This window comes from Pristis pectinata, chromosome 6 (genome assembly GCF_009764475.1).
Source record: "Pristis pectinata isolate sPriPec2 chromosome 6, sPriPec2.1.pri, whole genome shotgun sequence".
In the NCBI taxonomy this organism is placed as follows: domain Eukaryota; kingdom Metazoa; phylum Chordata; class Chondrichthyes; order Rhinopristiformes; family Pristidae; genus Pristis; species Pristis pectinata.
The window spans coordinates 105,379,508-105,407,186 of record NC_067410.1 but is presented as its reverse complement, the minus strand read 5'-3'; the positions used below and the strand labels follow the sequence as shown (position 1 = coordinate 105,407,186).

At 44.0% G+C, this 27,679-nt stretch overlaps 1 protein-coding gene across 1 annotated transcript in view; it reads right to left on the bottom strand.

The window, feature by feature from the left end:
- The window catches only part of aadac (arylacetamide deacetylase), a 70,947-nt gene extending 45,092 nt beyond the window's left edge, over window positions 1–25,855 (bottom strand). Inside the window, exon 1 of the mRNA XM_052018706.1 lies at window positions 25,681–25,855. Coding sequence (XP_051874666.1) covers window positions 25,681–25,818 — 138 coding nt within the window. The 5' untranslated portion in view covers window positions 25,819–25,855. The remainder of the gene's footprint in view (window positions 1–25,680) is intronic.
- Window positions 25,856–27,679: the final 1,824 nt, after the last annotated feature.

Genomic DNA, 27,679 nt, shown 5'->3' with positions numbered 1-27,679 from the left:
CAGTGGTCCAAATGGTAAAAAGCTCATGGGATCTGGAGCAAATTTGCAAAATTGGATCTGAAATTGGTTTGATGATAGGAAACAGTGAGTGATAGTTGAGGATTCTTTCCACGAATGGAAGCCTGTGACCACTGGTATACTGTAGGAATCAGGGACGAGCCTCCTGCTTTTCATTATGTACATTAACAATCAGAATTTATGTGATATGATTAATAAGTTCATAGTGGTGGTGTGATTAGTGATGTTTTTAGCAAGGGGGGCTAATCTTCACTACGGAACTATATTGAGTATTTGGTAAACTGGGAAGAGAAATGGCAGATGGAGTTTAATACATAAAAATGTGATGAATTTGAGGACCAAGGACATACAAGACAGGCTAACTGGCCACTGTAAATTACCCCTTTGTGCAGAGAAGTGCTGTGCTATGCTATGTTGGTGCCGGAAGCGTGGCGACACTTACGGGCTGCCCCCAGAACACTACGCAAAAGATGTATTTCACTGTGTTTCAATGTACATGTGACTAATAAAGAAACCTTATCTTATCTAAGTGGCAAAAGAATTAAAAGAAGAATAAATGGGTGTACAAGAGAGATTTGCAGAGGTACTGGGGAAATAAGTAAAGGGCAGTGACGAGATTTGAGAGAAGTGGCATGGTCCCAATTGGATGAATAGACTCCTGTTGCATTATGGCTTGGCTAATGGTGCTGTTACCTCTGTTGTAGGAGGTTATGAGTTCAAACCATACTCCAGAGCTCACAAAGGCAGGCTGGCAATACTCAACCAGTGCTGGACTGTTAGATGTCCTAACCTTGGGATGTTAAACTAAGTCCCGATCAACTTCATTGTGAATGGAAAAGGTCTCATTAAAGGACAGGGGATTTCTTCCCAAAAGCCTCATGAAATGTATGAATGGGTCATTATCATATTGCTATGTGAGGAACCTTGCAGTGATCAAATTGGTTGCTACATTCCTGAAAAGAAACAGTGATGGTACTTCAACTTAGTCTTAGAGTCGTGAAGTCATACAGCATGGAAACAGGCCCTTCGGACCAAGGTGTCTCTCCAAGCTGGTCCCATTTGGCCCATGTCCCTCTCAACTTTTTCTATCCACACACCTGTCTACATGTCTTTTAAACGTTGTAATTATACCTGCCTCTACAGCTTCCTCTGGCAGCTCATTCCATACACTCACCACCCTCTGCATGAACAGGTTTTCCCCTCGGGTCCCTTTTAAATTTTCCCCCTCTCACCTTAAATTGATGTTCTCTGTGGTTTTAGACTTCTCTTCCCTGGGAAAACGACTATGACCATCCACCTCATCTACACCCGTCATGATCTTCCACACCTCCATAAGATCACCCCTCAGCCTCCTATGGTCCAGGGGGAAAGAGTCACAACATCCAGGCATAATGAAAGGTTGTGTCTGTCTTTAAAGTATATTCTGATCTACTTCTTGACATCTCTTGAGTATTAATGCCAACATAACATGACGATTTCTGAAATATTATAGGCCATTCCTGCTGGGTGCAGACATTGATGGGTCAAACTCTAATCTGCTGTGCACAGTTCCCCACATATTTACATACACACACTGTGAAGGCACTGGCCGGAGTCGAAAATAAAAAGGAAATTAGCCACAGTGTGGTGGAACACATGATGATGCAAAACTCAGTTCAAAAGTGACCTGAGAGGGGGAGGAAAGAACCGAGGTAATTACAGGTTGAGAGAGTGGGCAGAAGCTGGCAAATATGGCATTATCTGAGCAATTTTAGAAAACAAATAGGGAAAAGAGTAATTGGAATGTTTACTAGGAGAATATCTAACAAATGTGGTCATTCAGAGGAATGTGTATATTGGAGTCACAGAGAGATACAGGATAGAAACAGTCCACCTTCCACACAGACCATCAAGCACCCATTTTTACACTAACCCTACTCGTTATACATTTTATCCATCTCCCCCGAATAACCTATTTTCCCCACATTCCCATCAACACCCCTCACCCCAGATTCTACCACTCATAAGATATCTTTATTAGTCACATGTACATCGAAACACACAGTGAAATGCATCTTTTGCGTAGAGTGTTCTGAGGGCAGCCTGCAAGTGTCGCCACGCTTCCGCCGCCAACATAGCATGCCCACAACTTCCTAACCCGTATGTCTTTGGAATGTGGGAGGAAACCGGAGCACCCAGAGGAAACCCACGTAGTCACTGGGAGAATGTACAAACTCCTTACAGACAGTGGCCGGAATTGAACCTGTGGTCGCTGGTGCTATAATAGTGTTATGTTAACCACTACACTACCGTGCCTGAGTACCATACACGGTGGCCGATTTACAGCGGCCACTTTTTTGGGGATGTGGAAGGAAAATGAAGCACCTGGAGGGTAAACCCATGAAGTCACAGAGAGAATGTGCAAACTCCAAAGTAAAAGTCAAGTTTATTGTCATGTGCACAAGTACATGTATGCACAGGAGCAATGAAAAACTGACAGACAGTTCCCCACAGACAACCCCAAAGGTTAGGATTGAACCCAGGTCAATGGAGCTGAGAGGCAACAGACCTACTAGCTGTGCCACTGTCCAACACTATAGTCTTGTACACAAGTCAAAAGATATAAGCGATAAGCATCTTGGCCTTTATTGAACAGGAAGTGGAAGTTAAAACCAAAAAAGTCTTTGCTGTAATTGTGCAGGACTTTGAGCAGATAAACTGTGTACAGTTTTGATGTTGGAAATCTGAAATAAAACACAAAATGCTAGAAATAGTCAGCAGGTCAGGCAGCATCTGTGGAGAGAGAAACAAAGTTAACATTTCAGGTCAAAGACCCTTTGTCAGACCTGAAATGTTACCCGTTTCTCTCTCCACAGCTGCTGAGTGTTTCCAGCAATTTCTCTATTCACTGAGAGCATACAAGCAGAATGAAACTATTTTTCTGAAATTATGACAGAGGATGTCATAAAACATAGAACAGTCCAGCACAGGAACAGGCCCTTTGGATCACGACGTTGTGCCAAACTAATTTAGCCAATGACATCTAATCTGCCTGTACATGGTACACATCCCTCCTCTCCCTGCACATTCATGTGCTTAAGAGTCTCTTAAATGCCTCTATGTCAATTAAAATGCATTAAATTCTAGGCTTGGAAAACTGATGGTTGAAAGGTTACTTTGCCTGATTGGATAGCCCAAAGCAAAAGGGTATAGTTCTGGGAAAAGGGATCATCCACCAAAACCAGATGAAGATATATTTTTAACCCAAAGTGTTGAGTTTTTGCAAAACCCTACTGAGCAAACCATCTCCTTTTAAATTATCACAGTGCACATTCAGTGTTGGAAGGCACGCCTCTGGAAGAATTGACTCCTTGTTAACTTTGCACAGCCATTTGTTCTCTAGTTATGTACTGATGCAAGATGACAATGGCAGAGGGTCACATTCTGACAGTTTAGCCCTGTAAGAAAATTCTTTGTCTGCAATGTTCAAGACAGAAAAACCACAGCAAGCTCCCACAGACAGCAAAGCAAATAAAGACCAAAATCATTTGTTTTAATGATGATGGATGCCAGGGAGAACAACCCTGCCCTTCTACTGAATAGAGCCCTTCTGAACAGAATAACAACAGTTCTAACAATGGACCAATTGCTCGCTGCTGCACAGGGAAGATTACACTCTGTGCTGAAGCCGAGCATTTGTATTCTTGTGGGAGCTTGAGCCAAAAAGGCCCTTGTCTACTTAGTCATCGAATCATTACACCATAGAATGAGGTCATTTGGCCCATCAAATCCATGCCGATGTCTGACTCCAGCACAATGCAAGTTTATTTCCCTCATGTTTGACCAATTTCCTCTTGAAGTTATCAATTGCATCCAGTTCTGTCACCCTCAGAGACAGAGGGGTAAAGATCATAATAATTCCCTGCATTAAAGAGGGTGCTTCCCAATGTCCCCACTATATCCCCCTTCCCCACCGTTCCCATCTGCCCTCCCCACCTCCCTTCCTTGATTCCATGTTCCACCTTCCTCTCCCGTCAGACTCCATCATCTGCAGCCCTTTGTGCCAGCTTCATTCGCTATTTCCACTCTCCCGTCCGCCATTTGTCTATCACCACCCCTCCCCCCACGTCACCTGGATCCACTTTGCTTGCCAGCTCTTACTCCACCCCTTCCCTACACCTTTTTATACCGGCTATCTCCCCTCTATCTTTCAGTCCAGATGAAGGGTCTCGACCTGAAACATCGACCATCTATTTCCCTCTACAGATGCTGCCTAACCCGCTCATCTTGCTTGATGGTCCAGATTCCAGCATCTAGAGTCTCTTGTATGTGTCTCCCACTACATCTCCTCCCCAAAACCTTGAGGCTATGTCCCCTGATCCTCATACCATCAACTGGTGGAAACAGCTTTCCTTTGTCTATCATATATAAACAGGTCATAATCCTGTAAAGATCTAACAAAAGTCCCTCTGCTCCTTTTCTCTGAGAAAAACTATCCGGCTTCTCCAACCTAATCCTGCAGCTGTAATCCCTCATTCCTGCAACTGTTCTGTAACCATCCTCACAACACTCTCAAAGACCTCATTCTTCCTAAAATGTGCTGACAATGTTGGATGTAACCAGATATTTACAAAGGCTCAGCACGATTTCTGTGCTTTTTTCTTTGCTCAATACCTTTAACTATGAAGCCCAAGATCCCATATGCTTTGTTATTTCATTTTATCCTTTCATAATGATCAAATAAAATGGTTGAGAGTAAAGTACTAAATACTAAACAGCCTGTCCTGGTCAAATCACGTAGATGCCATGGCTAAGAAAGCTCACCAGCATCTCTACTTCCTCAGGAGGCTAAATAAATTCGGTACGTCCCCTTTGAACACTCACTAACTTTTATCAATGCACCATAGAAAGCATCTATCTGGATGTATCACGGCTTGGTACGGCAACTGCTCTGCGTAGGATTGAAAGAAACTGCAGAGAGTTGTGGACACAGCCCAACACATCACAGAAACTAGCCTCCCCTCCATGGACTCTGTCTACCTGTCGCTGCCTTGGTGAAGCAGCCAGCATAATCAAAGACCCCACCCACCCGGGTCATTCTCTCTCCTCCCATCAGGCAGAAGATACAGGAGCCTGAGGGCACATACCACCAGGCTCAAGGACAACTTCCATTGCATTGTGATAAGACTATTGAACAGTTCCCTTATACGATGAGATGGACTCTTGACCTCACAATCTACCTTTTTGTGACCTTGCACCTTTTTGTTTACCTACACTGCACTTCCTCTGCAGCTGTGACACTTTACTCTGTACTGTTATTGTTTTTACCTGTACTACCTCAATGCCCTCTGTACTAAGTCAATGTAACTGCAGTGTATAATGAATTGACCTGTATGATCGGTATGCAAGACAAGTTTTTCACTGCACCTCGGTACAAATGACAATATTAGTATTGGTTTATTATTGTCACTTGTACCGAGGTACAGTGAAAAACTTGTCTTACAAACCAATCGTACAGGTCAATTCATTACACAGTGCAGTTACATTGCGTTAGTACAGAGTACATTGAGGTAGTACAGGTAAAAACAGTAAGAGTAAAGTGTCACAGCTACAGAGAAAGTGCAGTGCAATAAGGTGCAAGGTCACAACAAGGTAGATCGTGAGGTCAGAGTCCATCTCATTGTATAAGGGAACCATTCAATAGTCTTATCACAGTGGGGTAGAAGCTGTCCTTAAGTCTGGTGGTATGTGCCCTCAGGCTCCTACCCAATGGAAGAGAGAATGTCCAGGATGGGTGGGGTCTTTGATTATGCTGGCTGCTACACCAAGACAACGAGAGGTAAAGACAGAAAAATAAATAAACCAATAAACCCACCTGCGTACAGCAACTCTTGAGAATAACTCTTTTGCTGTTGGCAAAGTAGAGCATTGTTTCTAAGTGTTCTCAAGAGTGCAATGATTGTTATGCTTCTGGCTGAATAATAACCTTTGCTACAAAATTTGCGTGATAAACTCATGGCTCTAGGCAACATTTAGTTTCCCGACTTGCATCTGGCTTACTATGGATGTCTCTTTGCAGAGATCATCAGCATTTGTACAGCTAACATCTCCTACAAGTATGAAGGGTAGGCACATTGTGCTGCCAATATGCACACAACGCACACAAAAGGTGCCGGAGGAACTCAGCAGGCCAGCCAGCATCCCTCCTGCAGGGAGTCAGGCTGGTGTTGCAGGGCCAGTCTCTTCACCCTGAGCGGGGCACTTCTGGTCGCACCCCTCTCAAACTCCCTTCGCCCCCGAGCAGGGTATCCTAGATGTCTCCCCAAAAGATCCCTGGTGGGGTCGAGACCCTTCATCAGGAGGCGTGAGTCCAGATGAAGGGTCTCAACATGAAACATCAACTGTTTATTTCCCTCCATAGGTCCTGCCTGACCTGCTGAGTTCCTCCAGAATTTTGTGTGTATTGCTCCAGATTCCAGCATCTGCAGAATCTCGTGTCTCCAATATGCCTACACCACTGACCTCATTGCATTATTGCTGTTCTACAGCTCAAATGCTCCGGCTAATGGTTGTACTTAAACATGCAGTGAGTGAAGGATAACTCAGGAGCGCTGGAGGAACTCAGGAGGTCAGGCAGCGTCTGTGGAGGGAAACGGACAGTCGATGTTTCAGGTTGAGACCCTTCATTCGGCCTGAGATGGAGGGGAGATAGCCAGTATAAAAAGGTGGGGGAAAGGGGTGGGGCAAGATCTACAGGTGATAGGTGGATCCAGGTGAGGAGGGGCGATGGGCAGATGGAGGAGGGGAGAGTGGAAGCAGTGACAGAGGCTGGGAGGTGATAGGTGGAGGTGATAAAAGACTGAAGATGATGGAATCTGATAGATGATGCTCCACCTTCCTCTCCTATTGCCCGCCAGCTCTTGCTCTATCCTTACCCCTCACCTCTTTATACTGGCTATTTCCCCTCCAACCCTCAGTCTAGATGAAGGGTCTCGACCCGAAATGTTGACTGTCCATTTCCCTCCACAGATGCTGCCTGACCCGCTGAGTTCCTCCAGCATCTTGTGTGTTGCTCCAGATTCCATCATCTACAGTCTCTTGTGTCTCCGTCGTGCATGGAGTGAACACACAGACGTATTAGCATGAAAAAGCCTTATTTTGAGTAAATGAGGAGAAATCGTTTCCAGTTGGAGAAGAATTAGTTACAGTTTTCTCGTAAACAGCAAATTAACCAAAGGCAAATTGAGACAAACTTATTGTAATGCACTATCATCATTTGGATTTTTAGGGTGGTGTTAGTAGTTTCAATAATTAATTATCAAAAGGCACCAGCATGTATGCAATCCATAGGCTAGATTGCTCTTAGGTGAACTTTTGGCACAGCACTGTAGCGTAGCGGTTAGCGTAACACTATTACAGCACCAGTGACTCAGGTTCAATTTCGGCCGCTGTCTGTACAGAATTTGTATGTTCTCCCCGTGTCTGTGTGGGTTTCCTCCCACATTCCAATGATGTATAGCTTAGGAAGTTGTGGTCATGCTATGTTGGCGCCGGAAGAGTGGCGACACTTGCGGGCTGCCCCCAGAACACTGTACGCAAAAAATGCATTTCACTGTGTTTCGATGTACATGTGACTCATAAAAAAATCTTATAAAAACTCTCAAAGCAGGCTGAGAGGAGACTTGATAAAGGGGGACAGATTGGAAAGGACATGGATGGGGTAAATCGAGAGATTCCATTTCTGTTAATGGATAGTCGAGGACTAGAGGACACGGATACATGCTGAAAGCACGTACCATCAGGTTCAAGGACAGCTTCTATCTCACTCTTATAAGACTAATACGATAAGATGGACTCTTGATCTCACAATCTACCTCATTACGGCCTTGCACTTTATCGTCTGCCTGCACTGTACCTTCTCTGTAGCTGTTACACTTTATTCTGCATTCTGTTATTGTTTTCCCTTGTACTACCTCAATGCACTGTTGTAATGAATTGATCTGAAATGGATCGCATGCAAAACAAAGTTTTTCCACTGTATCTCAGTACATATGATAATGATAAACCAACTTAATTTACCAGATTCAAAGTATTGGGCAGAAGGGAAGGTGTTGTTGGAACTCCCAGCTTGTAGGAAATGGATTGGTACTCGAGGAAACAAAAATCACTGGGCTTTGAGGAACATATCTGATGAAACTGCATAACCAGGAGCAGACACAGACTTGATGGGCCAAATGGCCTCATTCTGTGCTGTAATGTTTCTCTGATGCTAAAAGAAGCACAAAGCTATAAAAGAAAAGCCTTACACTTATAATCAAACCTTACACTTACCTTTCATAATGCCCAAAATAATCTACAGCTGATGAGGTAGTGTCAGTACGTAGTTGTAAAGAAAGAAACACAGGCACCAGTTTCAACACTGCAAGTTCCCATTAACCTCAAGGTGATAATGGCCAAAAATCTTTTTCAGTGAGGTGTAAATATTGATCAATATGCCAAGGCATAACTGCTCTTTTTCAAATCAGTGCTGAGATCTTTTAAATCTCATTCAAACACTGCACCTCAGAGGGCACTGATCTTCAGTTCTACAATAGGGAACCAGCTTGGATTTAGTGTCTGGGGTGAATTTTGAACTTGGAAGTACCAATAAATGGGTTAATAGAGCTGTGAAAAAATGACAGTACACAGATTTAACATAAGATGAAAGGATGGGTTCATGGCCATCACAGACACCAGACAAAATGCCAACTACATTACATCAAGGTTAGAGAAACAAAGGACTGCAGATGCTGGAATATCCAGACGAAAAACACGATTATGCTGGAGGAACTCAGCAGGCCGGGCAGCATCCATGGAGAAAAGCAGGCGGTCAACGTTTCGGGTCAGGACCCTTCTTCAGGTTAGTCTGTTTGGAAAGTTATCATTAGAAAAGGAAGTGCAGTCTCTTTCCTTGGAAGTCAAAAATGTGTGCCAACTATGAATTATTAATCACACAGGAATATGGTGGCTCCCTGCTTTAGAAACATTGATTTAATGTCCTCAGTTATTCTGAGGAAGATCGCCACTAAGTCAAACTGAAAATAAAAAAACTACTGGAAATGTCGGCACAACATTGTAGGTGGAAGGGCTTGTACTGTGCTGTATTGTTCTATGAAATCTAAAATAAAAACAAAAAGTGCTGCAACACTGAGCCTCTGATATTCAGCAGCATCTTCAGAGGCAGCAGGTTCTGTTGCTGCCAGTCGAATGGTCAATTGATTGGGGTTTAGGGTTCAAAGCCAGTGCAAATAACAACACATACTTTACCTCTAATGGAACTCAGTTACACAGTTCTTGGCCTTGTTTTTTTTACATAATTGATGTGTGTAGGGGGTTCAGTCACCGTTTATGGGTACACCATGCAGCCGTGTCAAGAAAATCCAAGTCAAATCTCAAATCAATCACACAGAAGTCATCACTTAAAGACAAGTGACAATTAATTGGTAAAATTGAAGAGCATCTTGTAATATAAAGAGAAATTAGATGAAAATCCTAAACGGTATAAAATCATAAGGCTACGAGTTCAGAAGGTAGTAAACTTTGCTAAATGAAAATCCAGAGATGCTCATTGGCCTGTATAGGTTGGGATTAATCAGATTGTTTTTTTGTCGAACCATCACAGACATAATGGGTTGAATGACTTTTTGTGCTATAACATTCTGTGTCTCGTGTTTATCTTCAGATAAGTGGTTTGACTTGTTACTTGTGAGAACCCATATACATTACAGATGACCAAACCAAAATGTTGAACAAAATCTTTCATTCATTCCAGAGTACAAGCATCATTAATAAAGCCAGCATTTACTTCTTATCGCTAATTACCCATGAAAAGTTGATGATGGACCAACTTCTGGAATCAATAAAGGTACCCCCAGAGCAGGCAGTGACTTTAATATGAATGAGCGATTTCATAGGATACTGAAATGCCAATCACATTCCTATGGGTCAGAAGTCACAAAGAGACTGGATTGGGAAGGGCAGTTGGTTTCCTGTCCTCAAGGACATCAGTGAATACCTTGAATTAGGGTATTCACTAATGTCCTTGTGGGGTAGGCACAGTATTGTAGCGGTTAGCATAATGCTATTACAGCGCCAGCGACCTGGGTTCAATTCTGGCCGCTGTCTGTAAGGAGTTTGTACGTTCACCCTATGTCTGCGTGGGTTTCCTCCGGGTGCTCCAGTTTCCTCCCACATTCCAAAGACGTACGGGTTAGGAAGTTGTGGGCGTGCCATGTTGGCGCTGGAAGCGTGGCGACACTTGTGGGCTGCCCCCAGAATATTCTACGCAAAAGATGCATTTCATTGTGTGTTTCAATGTACATGTGACTAATAAAGAAATCTTATAATAATTCAGTAGCTTTACAGTCACCACTACCAATAATAATTTTTATACCAATTTGTTAATTGCAAAAAGACACATTTCACTATGTGTTTCGATGTACATGTGACTGATAAATAAATATCCTGTCTTATCTAATTCCACAGTTGCCATGGCAAGATTTAAATTTGTGTATTCCAATCACCATCCAGGTCTAAATGATTACTCATCCAGCAACTCAACCATGATGTTATCCTGCCTCTTGCAGTACAAGGCCATGTATTAAGAACAAGATACTGTATATTTTGTTGTAACTGTGGAAAACAATACCAACAGCAGCTGCAATAGCCCCATGCTTTCCATTGCCCCATGGATTGCTCTGCCTTTTCCTCCGTGCTCAACTCTTCCTACTGCCCAGAGATGGAGGAGGCACGGCCTCACCTTCACACAGCCCAAATCCTCATTAACTTATGATACTGTTGTTGTCCAACAGGAAGAGGAGACAGACTTTGAAAACAAGTCATGACTAATACTTAATCTCAATAACTGCTCTCTCCCTATTCTCCTGATACCATATGTCATCAAATACTGCCCAAGCTAAAATCCGATTTTCAGGAATCCAGCTACCTTTCATAGAAGCCAACTAAGAGCATCTATAGTAACTGGTTGAATCATTTGTCGAGTTGAGTTGAGGGACGCACCCCCGAGGAAGAGGCAATATCATGATGTCTCTGATGTGGCTACTTACACCGGGAAGGTGATCCACAACCAGGCAAGTGTTACAAGGACCATAGATTTTAGAAGCAAAGTCTCCTGAGGGTAGAAAGCCCAGGCTTGGCTTTTCTGATGGCAGTGATGTGGAGCTCATTTGTAAACCAGCCTCAATCTCAGGCATGTTTTCAAAGATATCCTGCACAACTGTTATGCTAAACACATGATTATTTTACATGTGCCGCCACCACCATTCTCTGCAAACCTAGATTTATCAGTACTCGTTGCATAGGTGAGTGTTGTTCACAGAACATTTCTCCTCCAATCCCCTGGGATGAAGTGAAGCTTCATCTGCTGATTGTGTATTTGAGTTCAGGAGGTAACGAACCATGCTGGATGCAAATCCAGAGGTGTTTATTGGCTGAGACAGTCTTCTTCAGAGATGCCCATCTGAAGATTGCCAGCCCTGATTGGATATACTCTTGAAGGGTTCACCAAATGAGCCCCTCCCTCCAGTGACTTTGCTCCCACACTTCTGCCATTGGTCATCTGACATCCACCCATTAGGAACTGAAGGTGCCTCTTAATTCTCAGTCAAACCATCATTCCCCATATCTCCAATATTGTAATGACTACTCAAATGAGCTTCAAGTTCCTGGGAGTGAACATCACCAACAGCCTGTCCTGGTCAAATCACGTAGAAGCCATGGGGAAGAAAGCTCACCAGTGCCTCTACTTCATCAGGAGGCTAAGGAAATTTGCTTTGTCCCCTTTGACACTCACCAACTTTTACAGATGCATCATAGAAAGCATCCTATCTGGATGTATCACGGCTTGGTATGGTAACTGCTCTGCCCAGGACCGCAAGAAACTACAGAGAGTTGTGGACACAGCCCAGAGCATTACCACCAGCCTCCCCTCCATGGTCTCTGACTTTACCTCTCACTGTCTTGGTGAAGCAGCCAGCATAATCAAAGACCCCACCCACCCACATCATTCTCTCTTCTCCTCTCTTCCATCGGGTAGAAGATACAGGACCCTGAAGGCACGTACCACCAGAATTAAGGACAGCTTCTACACCACTGTGATAAGACTATTGAACAGTTCCCTTATACAATGAAATGGACTATAACCTCACGATCTACCTTGTTGTGACCTTGCCCCTTATTGCACTGCACTTTCTCTGTAGCTGTGACACTTTGTACTGTTATTGTTTTTACCTGTACTACATCAATGCACTCTGTACCGACTCAATGTAACTGCACTGTGTAATGAATTGACCTGTTTGTAAGACAAGCTTTTCACTATACCTCAGTACAAGTGACAATAATAAACCAATACCAAATAAAATGAGAAAAAAAAGCAGCCCTTAATGTTCCTCAAAAACTTTTATTTTCCATGTTGCCCTGGAAAGTAGTATGCATTTACTGCAGATCCTCAGGTCAAGCCTAACGTTCCCATTGGATGAAACCACAACAGGATCACAAGGGTCATACACCCTGCAAACATCACATTCAGAGGATAAAGCAGGGAAATGAATTCAGTGTGATTTGCAGATTTGGTCTTTATTTCATTTTCTAGTGTAGTATCGGGAGACAGGAGAAAGAGTGGGGATATGTTGCCGTGTCTTCAGGAGTTGAGTTACAGGGAAAGATTGAACAGGTTAGGACTTTATTCCTTGGAGCGTAGAAGAATGAGGGGAGATTTGATAGAGGTTCACAAAATTATGAGGGGTATAGACAGAGTAAATGTGAGTAGGCTCTTTCCACCTAGATTAGGAGAGATAAGTACGAGAGGACATGGCTTTAGAGTGAAAGGGGAAAGGTTTAGGGGGAACTTCTTCACTCAGAGCGGTGGGAGTGTGGAACGAGCTGCCATCTGACGTGGTAAATGTGGGCCCACTCAAGTTTTAAGAATAAATTGGATAGATATGTGGATGGGAGAGGACTGGAGGGTTATGGACTGGGTGCAGGTCAATGGGACTAGTGGAATAAAGTTTTGGCACAGACTAGAAGGGCCAAATAGCCTGTTTTCTGTGCTGTAGTGTTCTATCGTTCTATATGGGATTGAGATAAAGTATCAGCTATGATCATATTAAAGGGGTAGACTCAACAGGCTGAAAGGCCTGCTGAAGCTCCTATTTTCAATGTTAGATGGATGAGATGTTTGAACAAAGCCCCTGTTTTGTCAGTGGTTAGCACCATTCTGAAGAAGAACATTTATCCCTGGTGTCCTCTCCAGTAATCTGTAGAGGGATATAGCACTGAAGGTCAATGTGGACTCAATGAGCCAAAGGGCTAGTTTCCATGCTGGATCCTGCTCTAACTCTCTGGCCTCAAAATGGCAACAGCAACACTGCAGCAGGCAAGTTAATGTTGAAGATCTCAAACACTCTTCAGAGAAAGCTCCACTCAGTCACTACCTCACAGCTAACCTGACAACTCCAACTAGTGTACCGTGTTTTTGGTTTACCCTGAATCCACTAATAATTATGACAGTGAAGAAACTCTTGGCTTGTCTACCTTTGGTTCAATGAAACAAGAAGTCTCATTTGGTCAATAAGTTATGATGCATCTCAGTTAGTAAAGTTGATGGTTTCTGCCCAATTCAAAGCGCTGTGTGTAACCGCAGGATCAATTTGCACAGCTCAAACTAAACTGGATATTTAATCTGATCCATTTTTCTCTTTACCCAAAAAATAAGCCATTCCTACACTCTCTGTTCTAGGCTCCAACTTTCCGCCCTGCATAAACTTCAGAGGCACCAATGCTCTGTTGCATGTACTTGCATTGTCCTGCTACCCACCACCCGAGCTCACTGGATGTCACTGACCTCTGCTCAAGTCCCTACATTGCCAATCTCCTCCCTTTCTCCATAATCTCGTCCACCCCTCCGAGATTGTTGCAATCCTTCAGTTCTGGATTCTTGTGCCTCCCCTGGCATCCAAGCCTTGCCATTCATTCCTGAACCCCTCCGCTCAAAGTTTTCTGGAACCTGCCTCACCTGTCGCATTATCGCTTTATGTGCCTTGATGTCATATTTTGACCAATTATGATCGTTGGGCTATTTTAAACATGTTTAAAGTCCTTTATTTATCAAAGATTTGATTTTTTTTGCAGGAGTTCAAGAGCAGAGTATTATACTTCTGACACCGCAGGCTAACTGGTGGGCTGAAGGGCCTGTTTTGTGCTGTATGGTTCTATGGTTCTATTACACAACCGTAACCCTTGTAATGTGAAAGGTACAGTAAAACTGGAAGCAATTTGTTGTTGATCTTGTAGCTATTTCCCAACCTTGGAAATCAAGAAGGCGGCACGCCAGTGGCTCTACTTCATTCGGAGTTTGAGGAGATTTGGTCTGTCACCAAAGACTCTTGCAAATTTCTAGAGATGTACAGTGGAGAGCATTCTGACTGGTTGCATCACTGCCTGCTATGGAGGCTCCAATGTGCAGGATCAAAAGAGGCTGCAGAGGACTGTAGACTCAGCCAGCTCCATCACGGGCACAACCCTCGCCACTATTGAGGACATGAGGTGGTGCCTCAAGGCAACAGCATCCGTCATTAAGGACCTTCACTATCCGGGGCATGCCCTCTTCTCATTACTACCATCAGTGAGGAGGTACAGGAGCCTGAAGACCCACACTCATTGTTTTAGGAACAGCTTCTTCCCCTCCACCATCAGATTTCTGGATGGTTCATGAACCCATGAACATCACCTCATTATTCCTGTTTTGCACTATTTATTTTTGTAACTTATAGTAAATTTTTTAATGTCTTGCACTGTCACAAAGCAACAAATTTCACAACGTATGTCAGTGATAATGAACCCGATTCTGAAATGCTGCTGCCTTTTAGAACTCAATAAACAGGACAAGGCAAAATGTGCTTAAATAGGAGGGTAGAGCCTTGAAAATAGTGTGAGTAGCACAACACTGTAGTATTGGATTTGCTCCAAACTTGACTTTGGCAGCATTTTATAGTGCTCAGCAGTACTTTGCTTGCCTTCTGAGATAGAAGGCTGTAGGTTCAAACCTCACTCCAGTGCCTGGAGTGCGTAACCTTTGACGACACCTCCCTCGATCAACATCAACAGCAGATTAACCAGCCACTTCCCTCTCCGCTCTTTCTATATACATATCAACTGCTGATTTTGGCTACATAATAACATGAGGAAAGGCCTTGTGTTCCTATTAATGCTGGGTTAAAACTTTAGGTCATTCTAAAGTACTTTGCAGCCAATAAAAACTCATTTGACTGTGCTGCATGAAAAGGTTTAATAAGTATTGAAAAGGGAAAATAAATTGCAGAGTTACTGGGACGAGCCACTGTGATACCCATTAACTCTGGTTTTTGAGAATGTGAAAGTCTTTTTCCAAGGGAAGCAGCAAATAAAACATAGAACAGGCTCTTTGGCCCAAAATGTCTGTACTGAACACAATGTTGAAGTAAACTAAATCTCTACTGCCTGTACATGAACCATATGGACATGAAGCCTGCACTCAATGCACTATACGCTGTGGTCAACAGTCTTGAAACAGGATACCCTGAGGCCCTCTTCATTATTGCAGGTGACTTCAACCAGGCCAACCTCAAGAGTGTATCAAAGTACTACTAGCATGTCTGTCTGACTGAGGGCCCAAACACCCTTGACCATTGCTATAAAACCAAAGCTGTCTTCCAAGTCACCCCCAACCCTCACTTTGCATGCCATGACCAGCCTCTCAAAGCACTTCATGATGGTGGATGTCAGAGCCACCAGGTGATAGTCATAGGCACGTTACCTTGTTTTTCTTAGGTACAGGGATGATGGTGGTATTCTTAAAATGGATGGGAACCTCACAGTCAGACCACCAGGCTGTGCTCCTTCTCCCTGCATACAAACAGAAGCTGAAACGGAAGGATCCAATACAGAAAGTCATACCGTGCTGGTCTGAGGAATCAGATGAGCTTCTACACGACTGCTTTGAGTCAGTAGACTAGTCCATGTACAGACTCAGCTACCAGCTTAGATGAGTATGTCACCATCATCACAGACTTTATCAGCAAGCGCGTTGAGGACTGTGTCCCAAAGAGGAAATTCCAGGTGTTCCCAAACTGGAAACCATGGATGAACCAGGAGATCCACTCCCCACTGAAGAAATCTAGGACTGCAGCATTCAAATCAGGTGACCCTGACCTCACCAAGAGATCGAGATACGACCTCCGTAGAGCTATCAGAAATGCCAAGAGACAGTACCGGTTCAAAATCAAGTCCCAGACCAGCCATCAGTTGCGGCAGGGCTTACATGCTATAACGGGCTACAAAACAAAGTCGGGCAGTATTGCTGACAACAGCGCATCCCTTCCCGATGAGCTTAACGCATTCTATGCACGTGTTGAACAGAAGGGGATTGATTTGTTACCTCACACCCTGACAGTCTCCAATGCACCTGAACTCATGGTCACCATCGGAAAGCACCTGGTGTCCCTGGCCGTGTCCTCTGATATTGTGCAGGTCAGCTGGTGGGGGTACTTGCAGACATATTTAACCTCTCCCTGCTTCAATCTCAGGTTCCCACCTGTTTTAAGAAGATCACTATCATCCCAGTACCTAAGAAAAACAAGGTAATGTGCCTTAATGACTACCGACCAGTGGCTCTGACATCCACTATCCTGAAGTGCTTAGAGAGGCTGGTCACGGCACGCATCAATTTCAGCCTCCCGGAAAACCTCAACCCACAGCAATTCACCTATCGCCGAAACAGGTCTACAGTGGACGCTATCTCCCTAGCCCTACACTCGTCTCTGGACCATCTGGACAGTAAATTCACTAACGTTAGACTATTGTTTATTGACTACAGCTCCACCTTCAATACTATAATTCCAAGCAAACTCATCACCAAACTCCGAGACCTGGGACTCAACAACTTCCTCTGCAACTGGATCCTTGACTTTCTGACCAACAGACCGTATTTAGTGAGGAGAGGCAGCAATACCTCCAGCACAATTATTCTCAACACTAGTACCCCACAAGGCTGTGTCCTCAGCCCCCTACTCTACTCCCTATGTGTACTCCCTACTCATGACTGCATGGCCAGATTTTGCTCTAACTCTATCTACAAGTTTGCAGATGACACCACCGCAGTGGGCCACATCTCAAATGACAATGAGTCGGAGTACAAGAAGGAGATAGAGAGCTTAGTGACATGGTGTCATGACAACAACCTCTCTCTCAATGTCAGCAAAACAAAAGAGCTGGTCATTGACTTCAGGAAAGGGGGTGGTGTACATGCACCTGTCTACATCAATGGTGCCGAGGTCGAGAGGGTTGAGAGCTTCAAGTTCCTCCGCGCGAACATCACCAATAGCACATCTTGGTCCAACCATGTAGACACCATGGCCAAGAATGCTTACCATCAACTCTATTTCCTCAGGAGGCTAAAGAAATTTGGCATGTCCCCTTTGACATTCACCAAATTTTATCAATGCACCATAGAAAGCATCCTATCTAGATACATCATGGCTTGGTATGGCGACTGCTCTGCCTGGGACCGCAAGAAATTGCAGAGAGTTGTGGATACAGCCCAGCACATCATGGACTCTGTCTATACCTCTCACTGCCTTGGTTAAGCAGTCAGCATAATCAAAGACCCGACCCACCCCCTCTCTTCTCCCCTCTCCCATCAGGCAGAAGATACAAAAGCCTGAAAGCACATACCATCAGGCTGAAGGACAACTTCTATCCGCTGTTATAAGACTATTGAATGGACCTCTTGTACGCTAAGATCGACTCCTGAACTCATAATATACCTCATTATGATCTTGCACCTTATTGTCTGCCTGCACTGCACTTTCTCTGTAACTGTAACACTTTATTCTGCATTCTATTATTGTGTTCCCATGTACTACCTCAATGTACTGTTGTGGTGAAATCTGTACAGATGGCATGCAAAAAAAAGCTTTTCACTGTACCTAGGTACGTGACAATAATAAACTAATTTACATGCCAAACTCACTTGTACACAAAGCAATGCATGCTGAGTCATCAAATATATCCAAAGATAAAATAAACTTATGGTCTACAAGGGAATCAGGGGTTGTGAAGATCACAAAGGAAAATGGAGTTAAGGCTGAACATTGAATAGCAGGGCAGGCTCGACGGGTTAAATGTCTTCTTCCTCCTCCTCTTATTTATTATGTTCTTCTGTTCAAGCTTGCGGAACATCTAGCCTAAGAATCATCTCCGGATATTTGTAGACCAGTGTTTAATTCCCAAGGCATCCTGAAAATAGCAAACACCTGTAACAATTTCTATCTGTCAGTTGAGGAAGCATGCCAGATACCCAAAAGAGATTAATAGTAAATAGAGGAGAGACACTCAGACTATTGCAAGCCCACATCAAAGAATACGTTGGAGTAAAAGTGCCAAGCTTTCAAGAGCAAATGTGTTCCATCCCAGGGAATCAATGGAAGTTGTCAGAATTTAGCAGATGTCCACATCTTAACCTTTCAACTTTCTCCAAACTATTTTTTAGTTTGGAAAGTTGTACATGACACCCTGCTATTTAAGAATTGAGGGAATGGGAAACCAAAGAACTTTTAATCAGCATCTTTGACTATGAGATTACTAATCTAAAATAAAGCACGGACTGACTGACATTCTTTAGTTGTTTGGAGTGTTACCTTTCATTTTGTTTTATTATCATTTGCAGGTACTAACTGAATAACTTTGAAAACCTAACGAAACTGGTGGAGAGAATAATATTTATGGATGTTAGTTAATTGTATATCTATCTTTCATAGGGGATATGTAAATTGCTGGCAAAGTCAGCATTGATTGCACCTTCTCTTGACTGTTGATGATGAGCCACCTTCATTAACCACTGTAATCAGAGTCACGAAATGTGTCACCATACGATATGTCACCTGTGCATTGGAGACTCCATACCAGGCTGTGATGCAACCAGTCAGAACGCTCTCTGCCATACATCTATAGACACTTGCAAATTTCTATGGATGTATGGCAGAGAGCATTCTGACTGGTTGCATCACCGCCTGGTATGGAGTCTCCAATGCACAGGATTGGAAGAGACTGCAGAGGGTCGTAGACTCAGCCAGCTCCATCACAGGCACAACCCTCCCCACCATCAAGGACATCTTCAAGAGGCAGTGCCTCAAGAAGGCTTCTTCCCCTCTGCCATCAGATTTCTGAATGGTCCACGAATGCATGAACACTACCTCATTATTCCTCTTTTGAACTATTTATTTATTTTTGTAACTTATAATTTTATGTCTTGCACTGTACTGCTGCCACAAAACAACAAATTTCATGACATACGTCAGTGATAATAATAGAGAAACAAAGGACTGCAGATGCTGGGGAGATACTGTCCTGGGGATCCTCAGTGGCGTCATGGTTCAGGGGTAAGTCGGAGGAAGTGTCCGAGAGTCAAGCCTAATGATGTGAACATTGAATTCTCCAATTCTCCCACTTTAAGTAAACTAAACCCTGCCCCCCCACCATACCTTTTCTTCCCTTTCCTCTTTCTTTTTTCTCCCCCCCCCCCCCCCCCCCATGGGGCACCTGCCTCCATACGTTTGACCCATCCCCTGGTGGATCTGCTCTCCCCTCCTCCCCCGCACCTGACTATCACTATCTCTTACCTGCATCTACCTATCACCACCTTGTGCCCACCCCACCTCCCCTCTTTTGTCCACCTATCACTGCTCTGATTTTCCCTCCTATATATTGGGCTTCCCCTTTTCCTATCTTCAGTCCTGAAGAAGGGTCCTGACCCAAAATGTTGACCGCCTGCTTTTCTCCACGGATGCTGCCTGGCCTGCTGAGTTCCTGCAGCATCTTGTTGTCTTTTCATCAGTGATAATAAACCTGATTCTGATGAAGTGTTGTCAGGCAGGGATTTCTGGTTTAGACTTGGTGATGCAGAAACCATGTGGAATAAAATCTCTTAAAAGCTGTTTAACTGAAAAAATTATTGAACTGGTTGGGAAATTATCTAAAAGACAGGAAAAAGAAAACAGAGATTGTTGGCAGGTCCTTCAATCAGTAGGGTGTGACTGGCAGTGTCCAGCAAAGATCTGTGTTGGGGCACCAACTATTGGTTCTGTTAGAGACAACTCTGCAGATGCTGCCTGACCTGCTGAGTACTTCCAGCATTTGCTGGTTTAATTCTGGATAAGCACAGCTGAGTTTGACTCTGGGGCAGGCAGCATTTTTAGCAGTATGGATAGGCTCAAGAAATATTAAAATATTAGACAACTAAGTAAAATATAGGAAATAGATGTCAATTTAGACAAATGCATGGAATATCAGAATCAGATTTATTATCACTGACACTGCGTGAAATTTGTTGTTTTGTGGCAGCGGTACAGTGCAAAGACATAAAAATCTGTGAATTACGAAAATAAATAGTGCATCAAATCCCTACCTGACAACACTTCATCAGAATCAGGTTTATTATCACTGATGAAAAAACAACAAGATGCTGGAGGAACTCAGCAGGCCAGGCAACAGCCGTGGAGAAAAAGACAGTCAACGTTTTGGGTCAGGACCCTTCTTCAGGACTGAAGATAGGAAAATGGGAAGCCCAATATATAGGAGGGAAAATCAGGATGGGGCCTATCGAGTGCAGCAGTGGGAAAGTGTGTATAGATCTGGAAGAAATAGCGGAGGTACTTAATGAATACTTTACGTCAGTATTCACTACGGAAAAAGATCTGGGGGATTGTAGTGGGGACTTGCAGTGGCCTGAAAAGCTTGAGCATGTATATATTAGGAAAGAGGAGGTGCTGAAACTTTTGGAAAGCATCAAGTTAGATAAGTCACTGGGACCAGATGAGATGTACCCCAGGTTGCTGTGGGAGGCGAGGGAGGAGATTGCAGAACCTCTGACGATGATCTTTGCATCATCGATGGAGACGGGAGAGGTTCCGGAAGATTGGAGGGTTGCGGATGTTGTTCCCTTATTCAAGAAGGGGAGTAGAGATAGCCCAGGGAATTATAGACTGGTGAGTCTTACTTCAGTGGTTGGTAAGCTGATGGAGAAGATCCTGAGAGGCAGGATTTATGAACATTTGGAGAGGTATAATATGATTAGGAATAGTCAGCATGGCTTTGTCAAGGGCAGGTCCTGTCTTACGAGCCTGACTGAATTTTTTGAGGATGTGACTAAGCGCATCAATGAAGGGAGAGCAGTAGATGTAGTGTATATGGACTTCATCAAGGCATTTGATAAGGTACTCCATGCGAGGCTTATGGAGAAGGTGAGGAGACATGGGATCCAAGGGGACATTGCAGTGTGGATCCAGAACTGGCTGGCCCACAGAAGGCAAAGAGTGGTTGTTGAAGGGTCGTATCCTGAGTGGAGGTCGGTGACCAGTGGTGTACCTCAGGGATCTGTACTGGGACCCTTACTATTTGTGATTTTTATAAACGACCTGGATGAGGAAGTGGAGGGGTGGGTTAGTAAATTTGTGGATGACACGAAGGTTGGCGGTGTTGTGGATAGTTTGGAGGGCTGTCAGAGGCTACAGAGGGACATAGATAGGATGCAGAGTTGGGCTGAGAAGTTGGCAGATGCAGTTCAACCCAGATAAGCGTGAAGTGGTTCATTTTGGTAGGTCAAATATGTTGGCGGAATATAGTATTAATGGTAGGACTCCTAGCAGTGTGGAAGATCAGACGGATCTTGGGGTCCGAGTCCATAGGACTCTCAAAGCGGCTGCGCAGGTTGACTCTGTGGTTAAGAAGGCATATGGTGTATTGTCCTTCATCAATCGGGGAATTGAATTTAGGAGCCGAGAGGTATTGTTGCAGCTATATAGGTCCCTAGTCAGACCCCACTTGGAGTACTGTGCTCAGTTCTGGTCGTCTCACTACAGGAAAGATGTGGAAGCCATAGAGCGGGTGCAGAGGAGATTTACAAGGATGCTGCCTGGAATGCAGAGCATGCCTTATAAAAGCAGGTTGAGGGAACTTGGCCTTTTCTCCTTGGAGAGACGGAGGATGAGGGGGGACCTGATAGAGGTGTATAAGGTGATGAGAGGTATTGATCGGGTGGATAGTCAGAGGCTTTTCCTCAGGGCTGAAATGGTGGCTACAAGAGGACATAGGTTTAAGGTGCTGGGGAGTAGATATAGAGGAGATGTCAGAGGTAAGTTTTTTTACTCAGAGAGTGGCGAGTGCGTGGAATGGGCTGCCGGAAACGGTGGTGGAGGCGGATACGATAGGGTCTTTCAAGAGACTGTTAGATAGGTACATGGAGCTGAGTAAAATGGAGGGCTATGGGTAAGCCTAGTAATTAGGGTAGGGACATGTTCGGCACAGCTTTGTGGGCCAAAGGGCCTGAATTGTGCTGTAGTTTTTCTATGTTCTATGTTCTATAAAAACAAAAGAATAACAAAGTAGTGATTCATGGATTGCACAGAAATCTGACGGTGGAGGGAAAGAAGCTGTTCCCGAATCATTGAGTGTGGGTCTTCAGGCTCCTGTACCTCCTCCCCAATGGTTGTAAGAAAGGAATACAGTACTTTTCTTTAAATGATGGAAAGCCAGAGGGCAGTAGAGGGGGAAGGTGACTTGGGGCACCATGTACATAGTTCATGACGATGACAGAGGGGGACAGAAAATAATTCAAAAAGGCTAATGGAATGCTGGCTATTGTGTCTGGGATCTAGCATGCAAAGGAGTAGAACTTATGCTCCAAAACTCTGGTTAGACCACTGAACAGTTCTGGACAACATATATTGGGAAAGATACAATTGATAACCATGATTCACAAAGCAGGGAGTATTCTCCTTCAACAGAATGGTATCTGGATAGCAATGATTAAATTAGGTAAGATTAAGCAAAGCAGGATTTTAATCTGTGGAATTTAGTAGGCTAAGCAGTGATTTGATTGAAGTTTCTCATATGTTAAGGGGAACTGGTAGGAACGATGGAATTATAATATTTTCATTGACTGAGGAGTGCAAGACCAGTGGGTGGTGTCTGATACTTGAGCCAGGCTTCAGCAATGGGAAGACTCCTCACACACAAGGTGATTAAAACTTTGCAACCCTCTTCCATAAAAAAGGAGACTGATAGTAGGTCAGTTGTTAATTTTAAACTGAAATTGATAGATCTGTGACAACTAAAGAAAGTAAAACAAATGGAGAAAAGGCAAGTGTATGGAATTGGGTCAAAAAGCAGCTCAAGGTGGAACTGGCTAGAAAGGTGAAGTGATCAGCTCTGGCCTCACTTCACTAATTGTCTATGACTGTTATTAACCAAGCAGTTAACCCATTTGAAATTAACCTGCTAACACTTGTCTAAGACAGGGGAATAGTATTACAGCACCAGCGACCCCAGTTCAATTCCGGCCACTGTCTGTAAAGGAGTTTGTACGTTGTCCCTGTGACTGCGTGGGTTTCCTCTGGTTTCCTCCCACATTCCAAAGATGTACGGGTTGGGAAGTTGTGGGCGTGCTACGTTGGTGCCAGAAGCGTGGCGACACTTGCGGGCTGCCCCCAGAACACGCTACGCAAAAGATGCATTTCACTGTGTGTTTCGATGTACATGCGACTGATAAAGATACCTTATCCATTTCCAATCATACCTGTACACATACATTTACAAATATTATATAAAACTTAATAAAATTGTGTTCAGCCAGAAGTGCCAAGTAAATGATTCATCTCATTTTCCTTTCAATGTGCAGCCAATTTGATTCACTCCACATTCCAAAGGCGATGCAAGAGTAACTGCCCTTGACATCAAGGCAGCATTTATTTCATCAGAGGTGCTCTGATAGAACAAATCAATGGGCATCATGGGGAAAACACTCCAATGGTTGGAGTCATATCTCAGATGAAGGAAAATGTCTGTAGTTGTTGGAGGTCAATTATCTCCATCCCAGATCATCATCATGAGGGCTCCTTAGGGCAATGTCCTTGCCCCAACAAACTTCCTTTCATCATGTCAGAAGTCTTAATGATTGCTGACTACTACACCATATTCAATGGCATTTGCAACTCTTCAGCAGATCAGCAGCCCATGCCTGAGTATAGCAAAGTCTGGATAATATTTCAGGCACAGGCATTAAGAGGTAAGCATGCCACAAACAAGGGCAATATCTGAGAGTCTAGAGACCTACCCTTAACATTCAATTGTGTTACCATCACCGATTTCCCGCACCATCAACATCCTCGTGGGTCACCAGTGACCAGAATCTCAACTGGATCAGCCACATAAATACAATGGCTACAAGAGTGGGTAAGAGTCTGGCTGAGTGGCGAGTGACTCCCCTCCCAACACCCAAAGCATCTCCGCCCATCTACAAAGCACAAGTCAGGAGGGTGATGCAATGCTCTCCACTTGTCTGGATGAGTACAGCTCCAACAACCCTCCAGAAGTCTGACGTCATCCAGAACAAAGCAATCCGCTTAATAAGTGCTCCTACAAGAGGCACTGCAATTACTTGCACAAGTTCCTCCTACGGCACTTCCCAAACCCATGACCTCCACCACCAACAGGTGGACAGGGCAGCAGATACAATGGCAACACCACCACCTGAAGGTTCCCCTCTAAGTCACAATCCTGACTTGGAACTATATGGTCCCATCTCTGGGAGGGCCTTTATGAAAAGGATTGCAGCTCAAGAAGGCAGCTCACCACCACTTTTTTCCAAAGGCAATTGATCTTGGGTTATTTTCTCTGGAGCAGTGGAAGCTGTGGGGAAACCTAATAGTTTATAAGATTATGAGAGGCAATAGATAGAGGAGACAGGTGGCATCTTTTCCCAGGGTTCAAAATGTGTAATACTAGAGGGCATGTATTTAAGGCGAGATTAAGTTTAAAGGAGATGTGCGGGGCAAGTTTTTCCATTTACACAGAGAGTGGTGGATGTCTGGAATGCACTACTAGGGGTGGTAGTGCAGACAAATACAATAGAGGCATTTAAAAGGCTCTGAATATGCAGAGAATGGAGGGATATGGACATTGTGTAGGCAAAAGGGAATAGTTTAGTTAGGCGTTTAATTCCTAGTTTAATTAGTTCGGCACAACGTTGTGGGCTAAAGGGCCTGTTCCTGTGCTGTACTGTTCTATGTTCTAATTAAGGATGGGTAATAAATCCAAGCATTTCCATCCAGATCCTGAAGAATAATGTAAACAAAAATCCTGTAAATTTATAAAGTGGAACACTTGGGGTAGTGTCGTTCTGTTCAGAGAACGGGGAAACATATGGAGGGCAAATTCTCAGGTGCAGGACAAATAGGAAGTGAAGCAGATGGTAAACCATGGAGATTAACCTCCCCTGGCGTGCCAGGTTCTGGAGTTAAGTTTAAAAATACAACTCAGAATATTTCATCCCTGTGCTTAAAAACCCTTCGGAAGTTCAGGAATTTCCCCCAATCGGTCTCAACGCGCGATTGCCAGTTCCAAAGTTACATCCCAAGATTAATGTCTTGTTTTTATACGCAATTGTCCAAAACGGCTCGGGGGAGTGGTGGATGCGAGGGGTCACCAGCAGCCCTATAAGAATCTCTAGGCGAGGATAAACCAGTCGCTAAGAAAATGCAAGTAAAATCAGGCAAGCATGCTGCATTGTATACGAGGGTCCTTTAGAAAACTTACCAGGTTTTCCAAACTTCGAAAGCAGGTATCCACCACCATCAGTTTCCATCTCTCGTTCAGCGTCTCCGGGAGAGGGAGATACACATAGTATCCTAGCAGTACGCTGGCCACAGCGAAGGAAAACAGTTTAATTCCCATCTTCTCTCTGCTCCCGAGCTGCTGGTGTGATGAGTGATGATCTCGGCTGAAGGCACCCCCTTCCCTCCCTCCCTCCCCGAAGGTTAGAAGATCAACAATAAACTGAGCTGCCGCGGGAGAGACAAAATTTGAGGTCCAATTTCGCCAAGCAGATGTGACAGATACCACCTGATGGCATTTTTCACTCACTGGCGGCAGTCCCGCAGCGACTACTTCTTGCGGCTGAGTTTACTTCCACGTTGCTGGGAGTTGTGCATGGCCGCACATAAAGGACTCCACCTCAAAGTGAAGGAGCAGCAGCCCCGGACTGTGAATAACACCGCCGCTTTAAGGAGATAAATAGGCAGTGCCGGCTCTTTAAAATAACTTTAACGTGCTTGAGAGGGAAGAGCCCACTCCCCGCATGACTAATCACTCCCGGGGTCTTGTTTCAAACATTGACACAGTCCTGGGGAGCTGCTGATCTGCCCGAATAATTGGAAGTCAGAAAGAAGGAATCTATACCACAGGAACCTCTGCTATTGGGAATATACTGAATCCATTATTAAGGAAGCAATAGTGGGACATTTAGAAAATCATCCTTCAAACAGTGAACGTGATGTTGATGTTTTGAGGAAATCGTGTCTGACAACTCTGCTAGGGTTCTTTTTGGATATAGTTACCAAAGCTGTATTGGAGTCTCTGAGTCAGAAGGATACAGAACCTTTGACTTCCCTGTGATTCGGGTGTTCTCCACCGAAAGGATGGGATTAGGTGCCACAAAGTGCAAATATTGGTCATTTTGTTCAGGGTTTGAGGTAAAACATTACTTGAAATATCAGGTACAGCATCCAGATGAAAACACCCCTTTGCTTTTCCAATTAATCCTCAATTTTTAAAGTCTATTTGCATGTGTTGATTTTATTTTCTTTCTTTAAGCTTCTTGAATCATGGTTTTCAGACCTCTCTCTCTCAAACACACACACACACACACACACACACACACACACACACACACTGTAACACCGCCATTCGACAAAAGAGAGAGTCAAAAAGTAGTCAATTAAAGGCTTGTCAGCCTAATATCTGCCATTGGGACAATACTGAAATCCATTATTTTGTGAGCATTTCTGGTCACCCATTGAGCTGGAAAAGGTGCAGAAAAGATTCACAAGGATGTTACACCTATAGGCACGGTAGCGTAGCGGTTAGCGTGACGCTATTACAGCGCCAGTGATCGGGGTTCGATTCCCGTCGCTATCTGTAAGGAGATTGTACGTTCTCCCCGTGTCTGCGTGGGTTTCCTCCGGGTGCTCCGGTTTCCTCCCACATTCCAAAGACGTACGGGTAGGTTAATTTGGGTCTAAAAAAATGGGTGGCGCGGACTCGTTGGGCCGGAAGGGCCTGTTACCACGCTGTAAATAAAATTTAAAAAATTAAAATTAATATTTTCTGGAGTCCTTTGAGGATGTAACAAACAGGGTGGATAAAGGAGATCTAGTAGATGTAATAAATTTGGATTTATAGAAGCCATTCTGTAAGTAGCCACATGAAAGATTACTGCACAGGGTAAGTGCAATGGGTTGGGACTAATAAATTGGCATGGATAGGGGAGTGGCTAACTCACAGAAAACGATGAGAATAAACGGGTCAGTTCTGGGTCAGCAATCATAACTAGCATGGGCTCACAGGGAGCAGCGCTGGGGCCTCAACTATTTACAATCTCTATTAGTGGCTTTGATGAAGGAACTGAGGGCAGTACATCACATTTGCTGATGAGACAATGATCTGTGGATGAGCAAGTTGTGAGAAAGACACAACGAGCTTGAAATGGGATGTAGTTTGGCTGAATGAGCGAGCAAGAAGTTGACAGAGTATGACG